The sequence below is a fragment of the Coenobita brevimanus genome, chromosome 75 (assembly GCF_032717465.1).
Source record: "Coenobita brevimanus isolate Jiangsu-jjx chromosome 75, ASM3271746v2, whole genome shotgun sequence".
Classification (NCBI taxonomy): domain Eukaryota; kingdom Metazoa; phylum Arthropoda; class Malacostraca; order Decapoda; family Coenobitidae; genus Coenobita; species Coenobita brevimanus.
Window position 1 is genome coordinate 8,565,111 of NC_137028.1, and position 18,055 is coordinate 8,583,165.

Genomic DNA, 18,055 nt, shown 5'->3' on the forward strand with positions numbered 1-18,055 from the left:
GCCCTGTATACCTCTCTTCTAGCCCTACGCTTAGCAGCCAAATATTCCTCTTTGGTACCACCCTTCTTCCATTCCCGGAAAAGCCTTCTTTTCTCCTTAATTGCAGCTTCTACACCCTCATCCCACCACCAGGTTACTTTATGTCTTGGTGGTCCTCTTGTCCAGCTGCATGTTACATCAGTAACCCTCAAGAAATTGTTCTTGAGGGCTCTGTACTGTTCATTAACGCCTCTGTCTACAGCTCCCTGTTCAGCCATCACTCTCCTCAACTGGCTATAGAAGGCATCCCTTACTACTTGGTTTTTCAGCTTCCATATTTTCCTCCTAGGTACATAAGTCCTCTTTTTCATCACTTGTTCTTTAAGCACCATATCACAAATCAATAGTTTGTGCTGCTGCACACACTCCTCACTTCCTGTAACTTTAACATCCCTCACTAACCTCCTATCGACCCTCCTAACCAGAAAATAATCTATCTGACTGCTATTTCCCCCAGACTCATACGTAATTAATCTACTGTCTCTTTTCCTAAAATATGTGTTGCACACAATCATGTCCGTTGCCTCCCCAAACTCAAGTATCCTTTCCCCTTCTGCATTCCTTAGGCCATACGCACATCCCCCATGTACTCCTTCATAACCTTGTGTTGTTTCACCTACATGACCATTTAAGTCCCCTCCCAAAATCACTATCTCATCATCCCGCATACCACCCACCACATGTATTAAATCATCCCAAAATCTATCTTTCTCTGATTCATCCAATCCTGCCTGTGGAGCATATGCCAATATAATCGCAGCTATCTTTCTTCCCAACAGAATTTTCACTACCAATATCCTATCGCTTACTCTCAAAACATTCATAACATATTCCACCCATTTCTCTGCAACCATCACACCAACTCCTCCATATCCGTCTGTCCCCCCCTGCCAAAACAGCTTATAGCAACAGTCCTTCCCAACAATCTTTCTGGCTGATCCACTCCTGTACCGGACTTCCTGCAAACACGCCACATCCACCCACCTCGTACTGAATGCCTCAACGACTTCCCCTGCTCTTCCCCTCAAACTTTCCACATTCCATGAACCCACCCTCATCCCCATGGGTGATTTACTGTCCTCAGGCTTGCTTTGAAACTTATTTTGTTTTGTCATCTTCAGTATTAATAAAGGGGGACAGACACAGCACAGGTCCCACTCACTGCACAGTCCCAGGTCCAGGCAATGGATCTGGGACCCCTAGCCCACCAGCTTACCAGTGGCTGTGGTAGTGGCCTCGGGGCACCCTGCCAGGACAGCTGCAGGGACACCCTCCAAGCGCGTCTTGGCACTGTAACTATCCTGCCATTATACACCCACTGATAGGGCAGCCTCCTGGGGCGCTACTCCCAGGTTCGGGCCCCTCTCTATTGGGTGGAAGCTGCAGCCTGGGAACTGCAATGCCCTGTACCCTCTAGTACAAGCTCGAGCCCCATCTCGCCCTGGACCCACGATCTATGCTGGCGGAACCCCCGCCACGCCTCCCCCCAGAAGTCCGCCACTAGGTAGCGGGGGCAAAGTTTTCTGGCCGCATGCCCTTGCTGGCGCCAACCCCTTTAACGTAGTGGGATACGTTGTGTGAAATGTAAAGTGCATGTGGTGTAGTGCATAGACAGTTAGAGGAAATGTTTGGGAGAGTATGCTGGTCTACTCTCCATGTTACCGTAACACTGAAAAGGTCAGCAAAGGGGGATGGTTAGATAGCTAGTGAAACAGGAGCTCCAGCTCTCCCTATCACCAGCATTCCCATTCCCCTCGGGAGTACTACCCTGTTCACCCAAAATAGTAATTTCGGTGCTGAGGGTAAAGTTAAGGTTACTCAACTGTTTGGCTGTGCAGCCCAATACGCTGGGTTTTGAAGAAGCATTGGGGGAGTGATAGACTACACAGATATATTTGGTAAGTATTTAGATAATTTAGTTTATAGAGTGAGTAATCAAAATTAGTTGAAGTGATCTTTAAAACAGTGTCAACAGCAAATTTATATATATATGATATAACAGTGGGTGCCACCCTTGTTTGTGAGGAGATGGCAACCAGGAAAACAAAATGGAGATATTTCAATAGAGGGAGAGATTTGGGGTTCTGTGAGGAACAAGGCTAGAGGGGATACAGATTGTAGGAAAAAATGAACTGAATTCAAATTGGTACTGAGACCATGGATATTGGTGAAGAATAAGGCTGCACCTGCACTTCTACACTGACAAGCATGAACTGAATATGCAACAGGCGCTGCCGGCACAGTCGGTTGATAGTGACCAGGAGGATCCTGCACCACTAGCCCTACCCTACCGGTGGTGGCAACCCGAGATACCACCTCGTTTGCTTATATTAATGCAGCGGCCATTGCTAAGAAGGAATGAAAATAGAAGGTGTGATCTCTTGTGTGCATGTAGTGTGGTGTAGACAGTTGAAAGTAGGTGTCACTTAAATGATAAAAATGGAGCAATAATTGGAGCCAAAGTAATCAGTTGTGGTTGATGAATGAATTTGTATATGGTCAGTTGCACAGGGCACCTGTTGATGGCCTCTTCTGTATTATTGTGTTTACTTTGTCTCATATATGGAACTTACCTATCTCAGGCCAGTAGTTGGAGTTTATTATAGGATGGTGTGATGAATTTTTCAGTCCCACGTGACTGTCTTCAGATTTTTAAGAGGAACCACTTAGTACATTGGGTAATAACCATATTAACTAACTACTGTACTTGATGTCTGGTAATATAGTGGGCTAAGACACTTCAGCTGGATGCAGCCATTAAGGGTTCAGCCTTACAGTTGGTTGAAGTTTATGAACATCATTTATTGCAGATGTAGTAATGCTCAGAGAGAGTGTGGTTGCTTCTTTAAAAATGTGGAATAAGTAGCCTAGTCCCGGGCTCTTACATTCTTGATGGTGCAACACAGGATTGGATGATGCCTAGGTGAATGGTAACATCACACCGTTTTAGCATCCTAACTTCCTTTCTCATTTCTGATGTTACCGTGTTTTATGGTCTTTTTGTAGTGAGTGGATTGTTATTAATTTTAGTGCAGTCAGCTCACCTACAGTGTGGCAAATTCATCAGTAACTTGAATGACATTATGAGAATCTATATGCACCATTCACCATTTGTGTGGATATAAAAACCCTAGTCATAATCAATATACGCAGCAAAAAAAATTGATGTGCTCAGGAAATTTTCAGAGATCAACTAAAACATAGGCTCCCGAGTGCCAAATTTCAAAGTCCAGCGTAGTGACGTATTTGAACCTGGCCAGCAATGTTTACACTGATTCTGCTACTCTCAGTTTTGAACCAGATGACTCTTTTCTCATATTTGTCATGGCAAGAGAACCAGCATTCTTAATGTATTTTAGCCTGAAAATTTGAAATTCTCATAATTAATTGTTCCCAACCATCATTTTCAGTCCTTGATAGTACAACACGTCTCATAACTTGTATGTGAGTGGTGTAGAGAAACACGAGTCTGAGACAGAAGTTTATTCCTGACTAGTTTTGCACAGAGGCTTCTTCAGAGGAACAAACTTTTCTTGGGTCAGTCTGACTTGTATGGCCGGTTGCTGGATCACACACTTGGTTAATCCTTACTCTGCAGGTCGCTGATTGGTCTGTTACCTTTCCCTCTCTGACCTGATCATCTGCGCTGCTATGTGAAACCACACCACGTCACCTACTCTTTGGTTGTTATTATTTTTATTGGTGTTGTGTAGAGTCAATCGGATACATGTGTGCGAAGTTGCAGAATGTGGTGAATGTTTTTGGCATATCCAGTAGAGTCAGGATTCCGGGGGCTTGAATGATGAGTGAATGGAAGTGTGGCCTATTTGGATTGGGCAGGTTTGTGCTGTCTTGACATTTGCTACTCATCACCCTGCCCTTGGGTGGGAAAGGAGGTTTGGATGATGATGATGATGATGATGATGATGATGATGATGATGATATGTAGAGTGCCTCCAGAGCTTTTCTTTGTGCCTTTGTTGGATTTTTCTCTAATATTTCTGTTTCACTCCATTTTGGCAGATGATGATTTTCATCTATGTGGTTGACCAGGGCACTAGTTATCCGATGATGTCTTACATCAGCTTTATAACCTTGTTTCTATGCCCCTGCTGGTTTCTCCGTTGTAGGCTGCTTCGCAACCACTACAGGGTATCTTGTATACTATGCAATTTTTATATCAGTTATTTTCTTACCTGATGATGTGACTGTGTTTATGTTGGTATGGCATATTGCTTTTGTAAGACTCATGACTATGTCCAAGTTTTGTGCTATTAGGTACTTATCCTGTCTTTTATCTGATTTTCCCCTTTCCATTATTTGGTTTGCTTTTTCTTTCAGTGTTACCAGAAGGTGCTTGGGGTATCCAGGTTTTAGAAAGGCACATATGATGTAGTCTAATTCACTTTGGAGATACTGTACACTACATATCCTAAATGCTCATAGAGAAAATACAGTTACCTCTCCTGACTTTGTTCTTTTATCATGAGTGCTGAAGCAGTGAATGAAGCCGTCTTTGTTGGTTGGTTTCTTGTAAACAGTGAATTTTGCTTGATAACTGGATCTGGTAATTAGAGTGTCCAAGAAAGGTATTTTACCATCATTTTCTTCTTCCACTGTAAACCTTATCTTTTCATTTACATTGTTTTGTTCTTTTAGTCAAGAGTACCCTAGAATAATGCAATCAACACTTCAGTTTAATCTTAATTACTATTACAGTTAAATCAAAAGCATACTTCCATCACTGTTATCTACTGAGACACTTGAGAAGTGTGTTGAATGCATAAAGCATCATTATGTTTGGGATTGTTTGCACATGGTAACCAGTCGCCTCAAGGCATGCTGTTACCATAGTAACCGATATGTAGCGAGTGACCTACTGCACTGACGTTTTATTTTTCATTTATTGTGTCTTTTTCACACACCCACCTGGTCAGAAAGATGTATTAGCAACTGTTTGGGGGAATTTAATGCAGCAAGACATATGTGTTTTCTAAAAACAGTTCAATAAAGCCATTTCGTAGTTGTTTGGTGTGGCTTTAAATGCTCTGATAATTAATGTGCAGTGGCTTCAGCCTGTTCTACACTGGGTACTTGTGGAGGTAGGGACAGGATCTAGTGGGTTCCCATGTCATTCCATCCCGTCATGGTAAGTGATCACCACTTATTTACCACTTTGTACATTGATTAACCCATTTTATGCCCAGTGATGTTCCTGGAGGTTGTATGTTTGTGTGTTTGCCACATTAAATGTTAGGTGCGATCAGGAGGTGGTCAGAATTTTTCATGATGGCCAGAAAGGGGACATTGGGAAAACTTTTGGATTTCACCATACCAGTTAGCCATAAAACATGAGTTTAAGTGGTACCATGTGTATGATTCAATTTACATGGTATAATTCAATGATACCTTACTGCGCAAATGGAGGCGTCACTGTATATTGCATATTGTAATACAGTACTCATGAGTACTAAAGTCTTTTTGCCTTGACATGACCCAGATTCTTGTTCTTTTGTGGCTTATTTCAGGGAAATTGGTGGCTGAATGAGGCAAAACTGTGGCTGTAAATCATTTCCATAGCTTGTGTGTGTGTGTGTGTGTGTGTGTAAATCTGTAGTTACAGATCACAGGGAGGGTAATTTTAGGCCAAGTTATAGTAAAAAAGGTATATCGGAGTAATAGTAATTCAGTGCAGGTATATTATAGTATTTAGAAAAAGATAACCAAAGACAGTTTTCCATCTAACATCAGAATGTTCTTTGCAGACATATGACTACAAGAAAATGCTCACAGTCATGAAAAAGCCTGCGTTCATATTTGATGGGAGAAAAATTCTTGACCATGAAGCCCTCATCAGTCTTGGTTTCCACACTGAGACCATCGGAAAGAGATTCTCTCGGGACACACTGCTGAGATCATCCGGTGGGGACCTTTAGATATGAACATGTGTTTTGTGGCATTTTGTTTTGTGCACTATATTTTTGTAACAATGCATGACCAGAGCTGGATTAATACAACCTGGAATGTATTACTAGATGGCTGGCACAGAGCAGCAAGGTTGAAGGGTGTTGTCAGGTGACTCCATCTGTCCTGTACCACACGGAAAACATACTTAAATCTGAAAATTACTTGTATGATGGTGGACCTTGGCCACTATATTTACAAATCTTCTTTATTCCCCCTCCCCACCTTTTTTTAAAATAAACTGACAATAAACCCCCAGCTGTAATCAGCTCATTACTATAGTGTGGGGGGGATTTTTCTGTTCCAGGAACCTTAGGGTTCTGTCTGTAATTTATGGAAATGCCTAATTCCGTCCTTCTTAACCCATAAAAGATGGGTGTCTGCATATGCTGTCCATGGGTATTAGGGCCAAAAAGATGGGTGTTCACATATGCAGTCATGCCCCCCCACCCCCACCCACCCCAAACCCATCCCACCCACCACACCCACACACCATCCATCACCCACCCCCACCCTCCCCTCCACCCTGACCCCTGCCCTCCCCCCCACCACCCTGACCCCTGCCCTCCCCCCCACCACCCTGACCCCTGCCCTCCCCCCCACCACCCTGACCCCTGCCCTCCCCCCCACCACCCTGACCCCTGCCCTCCTCCCCACCACCCTGACCCCTGCCCTTCCCCCACCACCCCCACCAACTCATCCCCAAACTCCCACTGCCCCCAACTTCCCCCACTGTCCCTCCAATACCCTCTACAGCCCCCTATCACCCCTAACCCCCTATCACCCCTAACCCCCACCCTTTGACCACCCCTACCCTCTCCGCCCTGACTCCCATCCCCCATGCCCCCCACAACTCCCAATCCCCCAACTTCTTCCCCACCATCCCCCCACCACCCCCACCACCCACCATCATCCCCCTACCAACCACCACCCTCTATCCTCCACCTCCTACTCCCCTCCCCCTATCCCCACCACCCCAACCCCCTACCCTTCTCCACCTTCCACCTTCATACCCCCCACACCCCCTAAACAACCCCACCCCTCCAACCCCCACCACCACCCTCATCCCCACACCCCCAAAACAACCCCACCCCTCCAACCCCCCACCACCACCCCCACCCTCCAAACCCCCCACACCCCTCAAACAACCCCACCCCTCCAACCCCCACCATCACCCCCACCCTTTTCCCTCTACCCCCCTCCCAACCCCTCACTTGCCACCCCCACGCATCATCCCCACCCTACCCTTCCACCTCCACTCCCCCACCTCCCCCAAGCACCCAGTCCCCATCCCTGCACCACCCCACAACCCCCACACCCCTCCACGCCTCCTCCCCCGACAAATCTCCCACCATATTGCACCTGCTGATTATGCCCATCCTGAGCATACAGTGGGGCACCAATTTTCGCGCCTAATTGGGTCCAAAAATAATGCACGAAAGTGGAATTAGCGAAAGTTGGGGCATTGTCTTTATGGCAAAAAGGCTAATTGGTTCCCGGTTATCCTAAAGTAACATCAGATTTTCATTTTCACTTGCAATACAGTACATCAAATCACTATTGTACATTGCATTGTGAGATACAAACAATAAAAACTGTACAGTACACATTATATGAGGAGAAACATACCACAGAGACCAGGTTGAGGTGTTTAATGGATGTTGGGGGTAAGTATCCGAGGCGCGTGGAGGGCTTATTTAGCCACGCCAGACGTATTGGCCACTTTTTATCACCACCACTGCCTCCCGGCCCTCCCCCCACACCACCAGGCTCTCCCCCCACACCACCAGGCCCTTTCCCCACACTACCAGGTATAGTAGAGGCCATTGAACCGTGAGAATCCAACACAATGGAGCTAGCATGTTCGTACACAATGGCGGGAATGAGTGGACAGAGTGTTGACATGACGTCATTCAAGATGGCGGTGGGTTGCGGGCGGGCGGTGCAGGAAATTCAAAGTTCAAAATATTGTCCCAAACCCAAAATTTGTGCGCGAAAATCGATTTTTATCAAGCGAAAGTGGAAGTTAGGGAATATTTGGTGCATGCCGTGAAAGTGGATTCTGCGAATCCTGCTGTAGCGAAAGTTGGTGCACTACTGTATGTCAAAACGCTACGATGCCCGTCTTTTAGGAGTTAAAGAACCCTGGACATCAGTGGGTTTAGAGGTACAAATTTGTAAAAACTTTAATCATCAAGAATTGATTGTAAAATCAGTGTAATATGAATAAAGCACATGGGCGAATCTTAGGATGCTGCCCACACTGCCAGGTGACACCCTTGGTTTATCACACTAAGGTAGTATCCAGTACTGTGCATATATGGAATGTAACTTTTATTGGTTACTATGTTTATTTCTCCCACACAAACCATTGCATCTGACTTAGAGCAAGGGGATGTCAGATCCTCATTACTTCAGAGAATGATTTGCGCAACACCTCTAAGATGTTCCTGGATCAGCTTCTGAATAATTCATATAAATGAATTGCTTATCCATAGTAACATATCTTACAATAGAGGAAGTATATCATTAACAATGTTATGTTCATAGTTAAAAGTTTCCTCTTGCAGTTATATATATATGGAAATACAGTATACTGAAGGGCAGTGTTCTAGGCTTGTTTTTTTCAGCCTTGCTTGCTTAAAGACTGCTCTCTAAGCTGCCTTTTCCATCAGCATCTCTGTCCATGATTGCAAAATGTACAGTACAGTAATAGCTTTACTTATTTATTTATCTGTGTATATCTATAACCAGATGTCTCAATCCCATAAGGGGTGGCCACGAACAAATTGCCTCCGTGTTGCCCTGTCCCTTGCCATTTCACTGTCCTTCTCCCAACTTACACCCATCTCTTTCATATACCTCTCTACTCCATCCTTCCATCTCATCCTCAGTCTCCCCCTCCATCTCCCCTGCTCCACCTCACTCACAGATACTCTCCTAGGTAACCTGTTACATTCCATCCAGCCCACATGGCCGAACCACCTCAGTGTGTTTCTCCTAACGCTTTCTATCACATCCACACCACAGCTCCCCTTTACTTCCTCATTTGTCATTCTGTCTCTCCATGTAACTCCACATGGTTCTCTCATATAACTCATTTTCACTGCTTTCACTCTTGATGTGTGTCCTTCCAACAATGTCCAAGCTTCACTTCCTTACGGTAGAGTGGGGCTCACCATACACCAAGCCCTTGTTTTTCGACTGATTATCATTCGAGGGTTCATTGTTTCGACATTTATAAATCTATACCCTTTTTCGTTGTTTGACATGGTTAGCCCCACCATTTCGACCTTTCAAACTGCAAGCCACCAGACAGATCGGCTGAGCTGCCTCAGTCTCCTGTGCTCTGCAGCTCAGTCTCCCACGCACCTCCCTGCTAAAGTGGAGTCGGCATCTTCCCTGCCTAACCTGTCACTGAAGGCCCTCAAAAATATGCTAGGTAATGCCACCGACCTGTGTGATTATGAGAACGACCCAAATGCAATGAGAAGCTTCCAGGTGCAAAACAGTATCAACAAGGCTATCGAATGCTTCCAGGAGCTTCTGAAGGAGAAGAGGGCACAGGCAAAGCAGACAAAGATGAGTGGTTTCTTCAAGCCAAGAATGGAGGATTGAGACTAATTTTTAAGGGGATTGTGGGTTAAAGGGATTTTTGAGTGAGTGTTTACATAAGTGTGTGACCTTCATATATAATTTGGTGTGTGTGTGTGTGTGTGTGTGTGTATGTGTGTGTGTGTGTGTGTGTGTATGTGTGTGTGTGTGTGTGTGTGTTTAGAAATAAAGTAGATTAAAAACATTCCTTCTGTTTAATAAATAAAAAGTGTAAAATGATAAATATTGGTATATTTTCCATCTTTATTGAATATTTTTTGAATGACAGAGGTGGTCAGGAACCTAACACTCCTATTTCTTAACCATCTTATGGGAAAAATAGGTTCGTTACTTGACCAGTTTGTTATTCAACCACCTTTTATTGAACACTCCCTGTCGAATAGTGGGGGAAAGATTCGCTGTCATGCAGTGACCTTTTTCACTTCCATGATGACTTTACTATTTCTTGTAACTGCTTTCAGTTTATTTTTGTTTGTTTATTTTTTCAGAAGAACTGTTCTTAATGTTACGTTGTTTATTTTTTCAGAAGAATTGTTCTTAATGTTACGTTCAGTGAAATGCAGTAAGACAAACGTCAAGTCAGACATGAAGTTACATACAGTACAGTATGTGTACATATCCATGGCTAACAATACTTTTCTTTATTGCTGATAATCACTATTCACTGTTGCTTTCTGGAGTGGAATTGTTATAATTATTATTTTTTTCTTTGTTTTCCTTGCTTCATTAGCATGGGCTTCTTAGGTACAGTTATTGGTCGAGCTCTGGTCATGTTGTAGTGTTATGTGTCATGGGCATTTTGTTGTTGTTTTTCCCCCCTCCCCCCAGTGCAGGGCATTTTATTGCTGAATTTTAAAATTATGATTTTAGTGCAGAGCATATTCATGCAAAATAATTTATGATTTCTAGAGCAGAAGTCTGAGGCATTTTGAGGTTGTTTTGCAGTAGAGGAATTTTACATATCAAAGTTGATCAGGGGATGTGCAATAACTGTCTGTAGTATCATGTTGCCGCAGATAATCAGGGTAAATTCCATCCTACTTTTGTGTTAATAATTTGTCATGGTTCTTGTATTTGAGGGGACCTTTGCTTCAATTTCTTGCATACTCTTTTAGGCCACAATTTAAAGGTTTTGCTTGTAGTATTGAAGTCTTTTAAAAAGAATTATGATATATATATATATATATATATATATATATATATATATATATATATATTTTGTAGTGGTTGAGTGTGGTGTGTCATACTTACCTGGAACCAAAGCTTTGTACCATATTTGCTCTATTGACATGTTTTCTTGAAGGGATGGCCCAGTGATTTCTTTCAGGACAACATGTCAAGGCAGGATTTCCATTCCCATTCTTATAATGTGTATGTAGAAGTAGTTTATAAGGAAAGTCACAGAAACTAAGAGCTGAGAGAAATGAATTGGTATTTAATTAGTATCTCATTTCTGCATATGAACTTAATGATGAAGCTTTAGTTTCATCTGTAGTGGAATAAATCTTTTTAGTGATTTATGAGGACTGGATTGAGTCTGTGCATTATGCACAAAGAAGGGGGGATAGTTTTAACATCAGTCTACCATAATATCCCACCCAGTATGCCCAAGTAACCAGATACCAGTCAAAGGACTGTCTTTAGCAGCCAAGCAACTACAGAACAAGCTTTTGTCATCAATAATTTACCAAGTATTGGACAGTATGACTGTAACATCATTCTGTTATAATCATCATAACAGTATGTATCATTTAAAAAAAATCAGTCATCCATCTTAATGGGAAATGGTATAAAATTTTGCAGAAACTAAGTGAAATAATTTTTATCAGTACAGTACTTACTAGAAGTAGTGACTCGACACTGAGTGAGTTTCAGAAACCATTTACTACATTGGATGGTAACCACATAATTGACAAATAGAAAATAGTTGCCTGTTAGTCCAGAGGGCAAACCAGGTAAATACGGCATGTGAGAGTATACATTTGAGGAGTGTTTAGTGTGTTTTGCTTACATAATGCCACTCAAGAGCAAAAAGGTGTTCCCCTTTGCCTTAAATTTATGTAATTAGTAGCATAACCTTCTGCTTCAATGACCCTTTTGCATCAGGAAAGGAAAGATTGTATTTTTATATATACAGTATTATTATTTTTAAGATTTTTACTGGTTATCTTTTGACAACAAAAATGCTTCGATGTCATATGAAGAAAGTTGTAGCATATTTGGTTTTGTAGACACACTAATTAAGCTATCAAGAATAGTCTTTGCAATTAGTGTATCATACTGTGTTTGATGAAGATTAATGCTGACAAGTTGAAAATGTTGCTGATGCACATATGTATTTTAACCTTACTTGAGCCATGGAGAGGGATACCTTCCCACAGTGGCACCAGTTTAACTAGACAGCTTCACTGCCTGGTTATATATAATCCCTTAGCTTTCTCCCAATCCTTCGAATGGAGGATAGTGGACAAGACAAACTTGGAGCCACAACAATGTCAATTTATAAAAAAAAATCATAAACAACAATGTGATGAAGAGAAATCCACATATGTAAATATAAGGTGCTGGGTAATTAATTTGCAATATAATGGTTAAGAAACTGTTACAATAGAATTTTGTTGATTTTATTCAAGCATGAAATGGTAGTGGGACCTATATATTAGTTCATTTTACTTATTTATGGATGAAAGGAATGGATGTTAGTTGTATTTACGCTTGACTGACATTTTGCGTGTAATGCCTTGGAAAGAAGAAATTATAGAGGTATAAAGCTTTTAGATCAGATGATGAAGGTAATAGAGAGAGTTCTAGAAGGTATGATTAGAGAAAGAGTGAATATTGATGAGGTGCAGTTCGGGTTTATGCCAGGCAGGGGGACCACTGGTGCCATATTCATTATTCAACAGCTTCAGGAAAAATATATAGGAAAGAAAAGGAAACTGTACTGTGTTTTTGTTGATTTGGAGAAGGCCTTTGACAGAGTCTCTAGAAAGGTGGTGAAGTGGACAATGTTATAGCTTGGGATGGAGGATTGGCTGGTTAGGGTGGTTATACCTGTGCATGTGGGTGCCCACACCCAGGTAAGAGTGAATTGAGATTTGAGTGATGACTTTTCCATGAATGTTGGCATGCATCAGGGGTCAGTTTTGAGTCCCATGTTGTTTATCATGGTATTTGAAGCCCTGTCACGTGACTTCATAAATGGACTCCCATGGGAGGTGTTGTATGCTGATGATTTGGTGTTGATAGCAGAGAATGAAAGGGAGGCAGTGGAAAGATTTAGGAAGTGGAGAGATGGTATGGGGCACAAGGGCTTAAGAGTAAATGCAGGTAAAACAAAAGTGATGATAGCTAGGGTTGGTGGTGGTACTGTCAAAGACGAGGGAGAGTGGCCTTTCTTCATTTGCCACAAGGGCGCTGGAAGTAATTGCATCTTGTGCAGTGTCTGTGAAAGTGTGTGCATAAGAGATGTAGTGGTATGAGAGGTAGACTGCGAGATAGCGCTGCTTTTGTGTGTGGTGGGTTGGGGAGATCAGGTGGAGATTGTCAGGCATGAGAGGATTGACCTTGCTGGTGAGTCTCTTGATTGTATGGATGAGTTTTGTTACTTGGGAGGCATGTTATGTGCTGGAGGTGGGGCTGGAGCTAGTTCTGTGGCTAGGGTGATAAGTGGTTGGAAGAAGTTCAGGGAGCTGTTGCCTCCCCTGACACTGAGAGGACTCTCCCTCTTTGCTAAGGGATCTTCGTATGCAGCATGTGTTAGGAATGTAATGCTGTATGGTAGTGAGACCTGGATAGCAAAGGACGAGGGTATTCACAGGCTCAGGCGTACAGAAATGACAATGTTTAGGTGGATGTGCAGTGCGTCCCTGAGTGCAAGGCCTGGGGGGGCTAAGTTTATGATGGAAGAGTTAAGATGTAAGATGGGACTGGAGTGTATTGGTGTTGTGATGATGAGAGGTAGATTGAAGTAGTTTGGACATGTGGAAAGGATGGGGTATGATAATTAGGTGCAGAAAGTGAGAAGCATTAATATAGGGGGTGGGTTTGCTATGGGTAGACCAAAAAAGACCTGGGACGAGGTCATTAAGTGTGACCTCAGGGTTAAAGGACTGAACAGGGAGGCTGCCAAAAATCGAGCAGCATGGAGAGCCGGCATTAGATGACCAAGGCCAATGCATGCAGGCATGTTTGAGCCTTCAAAAAGAAAACAAAATGGAACGTAATATACATATACTGTATGTGTGTGTGTGTGTGTGTGTGTATATATATATATATATATATATATATATACATATATATATACTGTATTGAAGAGAGTGTACTGAGATGATATGGTCATGTGGAGAGAATGGATAACAATAGAGCGATGAAAAAGGTATATCTGAGCGAATTTGAAGGTGGGAGGAGGCGGGGTAGGCCGCGGAGAAGGTGGAAGGATATGGTGGATGAGTGTGTGAGGAAGAGAGGTTTGGAAGTCAGTCAGGCTGTGGGATTGACAAGAAATGGAGCTGGCTAGATGAATATTATGAGAAGTGCATGATCAAGGATTTGGCACCCCTTCTTAATGTGACATCATCCGGATTGACTTTGTCAGATATGTTTATGTGAAGCTACAGAATGTGGTGAATATTTTTGGCTTATCAGATAGAGCCAGGATTCCTGGGGCTAGAATGGTGAGTGAATGGAAGTGTGGCCCATCGGATTGGGCAGATTTGGGCTGTCTGGACATTGCTACTCCTCACCCTGCCCTTGGGTGGGAAAGGATGTCTGGATGATGATGGTGATGATGATATTCCATATATATACACACAGTCCAGTCAAAAAACTTAAATGAGTTTAAAGCTAAATTTGACTTACTGAGAAACAGCGATGGGAACCCACGAGCATAGCATATTTCGTGTGTATCTCAATTAGGTATATTGGGTAAATACATAAGTATTTGGAACGAATTAGACGAAAAGGTGGTGCAGGAGAAAAACATTCATGTGTGTAAAAGTAAACTAGATAAATGTGGATATGGAGACAGGACAACACGAGCATTGCTCAATTCCTGTATACTACAAATAGGTAAATAGGTAAATATACACACACACACACACACACACATATATATATATATATATATATATATATATATATATATATATATATATATATATATTCCTGTATACTACAAATAGGTAAATAGGTAAATATACACACACACACACACACACACACACACACACACATATATATATACATATCATCATCATCATCATCATCATCATCATCATCATCAGCCATAACTAGCCCACTGCTGAACAAAGGCCTCCTCAAACCTTTTCCACGAATTCCTTGACTGAGCCAATCTTTGCCATGTTTTCCCTGCAGATTTCTCTATCTCATCTCTCCATCTCCTGTCTGGCCTTTTTCTGCTATGCTTACAATCTCTTGGTGTCCAGTCAGTCAGCCTCTTGCTCCATTGGTTATCCCTTATTCTTGCCCTATGACCTGTCCTCCTCCATTTCTGTTCTTTTATAACTTCTATAATATCTTTGACTTTAGTCTGCTGTCTCACCCAAGTTGATCTTTTCCTGTCTCTTAAAGATATTCCCAACATTGACCTTTCCATTGCTCTCTGAGAACGGATTAATTTATTTTCCATTGATTTTGTCAGTTTCCAGGTCTCACAACCATACGTCATGGATGGAATTATACATTCATTATACGGTATACTTTTTGTTTCATACAAACTGACAAGCTACTTTTCATAATGTCTCTATGTTTACCGAAAGCTTTCCATCCAAATGTAATGCGTCTTTTTATTTTGCTATCATGATCTTTCATTAATTTTAGTATTTGCCCCAAGTAGTTGTACTCCTCAACTTCTTCAAGAATTTCATCGCTTATTCTGATTGCGCTCTTTGGTGTTTGTGGATTAAACATTACTTTAGTTCTACTTCGGTTCATCTTCAGTCCTACTTTCAGACTTTCCCTGTTCAGGTCATTTAACATTTCTTGCAATGCCTCCTTTGTTTCTGAGATTAGGACAATGTCATCTGCAAATCTTAAATGGTTTAGCTTTTCTCCACCTATGTTCACTCGTTTGTTTTCACAGTCTAGCTTTCTGAGAAAACTTTCTAAGCATGCTGTAAATAATTTTGGTGCAATTGTATCTCCCTGACACATGCCCTTCTTAATCTTAATTTTTTCCAAGTCCTTATGTAATTTAACTGTAGCAGTTCCCTCTATATATATGTTTTCAAGCAGTTTTACAATGTTCTCATTCACTCCATGTTCTCGCAGTGAATTTATAATTGCTATGTGCTCCACTGAATCAAAAGCCTTTTCGTAATCAACGAAACCTAAGCACAGTGGTTTATGATATTCTGTAGTTTTCTCAGTTAGCTGATTCATTGTGTGTAGATGATCAGTGGTCGAATACCCGCTTCGGAATCCTGCCTGTTCACGAGGTTGGTTTTCTCCAAAATTGTTGATATTCTGTTCATAAGGACTGTAGTGAAGAGTTTGTAAATGACTGAAAATAAGCTGATGGGTCGATAGTTACTAAGATCTTTTGAGTCACCCTTTTTTGTGAGTAAAATAACTATTGCATTACACCATGCTTTGGGAATTTGTTTCTGTTTTATACAGTGGGTAAATAAGTGAGCAAGCCTATTTTGTACTTCTGCTCCTGCATCCAACAGTAAATCTGTTACAATTCCATCTTCTCCCGGAGCCTTCCCTCTTTTCATATTTTTAAGTTCGTCTGGTGTTACCTCAGGTATTTCACTTGTGTCAACTGAAATGTTAGCTATTGGTACTACTGTCTTTGATGCATACAGTTCTTTGTAAAATTATTCAACTCTCTTCATCTTATCTCTGCATTTAATGATTTCACTGTTTTTTTCTTTCAGTGATGTCATTTGTTGCTTTCTATCTATCTATCTATTGCCAGACGCCTCAATCCTGTTTGGGGTGGCCACAAACAAATTGCCTCCAAGTCACCATGTCCCTCGCCATTTCACTTCCCTGCTCCCAACTCATCCCCCCCTCTCTCATATACCTCTCCACCCCATCCCTCCATCTCATCCTCGGCCTCCCCCTCCCTCTTCCCCCCTCCACCTCACTCACATACACTCTCTTCGTCAGTCTTTCACCGTCCATCCTCTCCATATGGCCAAACCACCTCAGTGTGTTCCTCATAACGCTTCCTATCACATCCACATCAACACCACAACGCTTCTTTATATCCTCATTCATCAGCCTGTCTCTCCGTGTGACTCCACAGGCTCCTCTTAAATAACTCATTTCCACTGCTCTCACTCTTGACTTGTGTCCTTCCAACAACGTCCAAGCTTCACTTCCGTACGTTAGAGTTGGTATCACAATACTGTCATGTAGTAACTTTTTCACTTCCATGCTCACTTCCCTGTTTCTTATCACTGCTTTCAAAGAACCAGCAACCTTTCTTCCCTGCTGTACCCTTTCAAGCACTTCACCCTCCAAACCTCCATCCTTACTCATCATACTACCCAAGTACTTAAACGTACTCACATTTTCCAATTTCTCACCATCCAACCTCGCTGTACATTCACTGACTTCACCTCTCTCAAAGACCATCACTTTACTCTTCCCTACATTCACCTTTAGATTCTGTTACTTACACACTCTCCCAAACTCATCCACCAAGCCTTGCAGCTCCCCTTCATCTTCACTCAACAACACAGTATCATCTGCAAACAACAGTACAGGGAGTTTCCAAACACTATCCTCTCTCACCAGGGCCACTCCAACATCCACTACCCTACCTTGTACCTCTTTTATTACCCCATCCATGTACAGATTGAACAACCATGGAGACATGACACATCCCTGTTTCAACCCAACTTTCAAAGAGAAAAATTCACTTAGTTCACCATCCACACGCACTGCAGCCTTCTCACCATCGTACATACTCTTCACAGCATTCAACAACTTCCCATCTACTCCATATATTCTTAACACTTTCCACAATCCTTGTCTATCCACCCTGTCATATGCTTTCTCCAAATCCATGAAAGCCGCATACAACTTCTTTCCCTTCTCTAGAAACTTTTCCACTAAAGATCTAAGAATGAATATCTGATCTACACAACCTCTTCCCTTCCTAAAGCCTCCCTGTTCTTCTCCAACTAATTTCTCTGTTCTTTCTCTAACTCTGTCAATAAGTATCCTACCATACACTTTTCCTATTATACTAAGAAGACAAATGCCCCTATGATAACCACACACTTCTTTTTCCCCTTTTCCTTTGTACAAGGATATAATTATACCTGACTTCCAATCCTCTGGGACTCTACCTTCCTCCCAGGCCAATCTGCACATCTTCCACATCCATTCTACTACTATCTCTCCCCCATGCTTCAGCATTTCACCACACACTCCATCAATTCCTGGGGCTTTCCCCGAT

The 18,055-nt window shown here is 42.2% G+C and overlaps 1 protein-coding gene across 2 annotated transcripts in view; it reads left to right on the forward strand.

Annotated features, from left to right (window-relative positions):
- The window catches only part of sgl (UDP-glucose 6-dehydrogenase sgl), a 98,982-nt gene that overhangs the window by 60,702 nt on the left and 20,225 nt on the right, over nucleotides 1-18,055 (forward strand). For both annotated transcript variants that reach the window (XM_080278860.1, XM_080278861.1), the window contains exon 10: nucleotides 5,805-5,961. In XM_080278860.1, coding sequence (XP_080134986.1) covers nucleotides 5,805-5,961 — 157 coding nt within the window. The remainder of the gene's footprint in view (nucleotides 1-5,804; nucleotides 5,962-18,055) is intronic.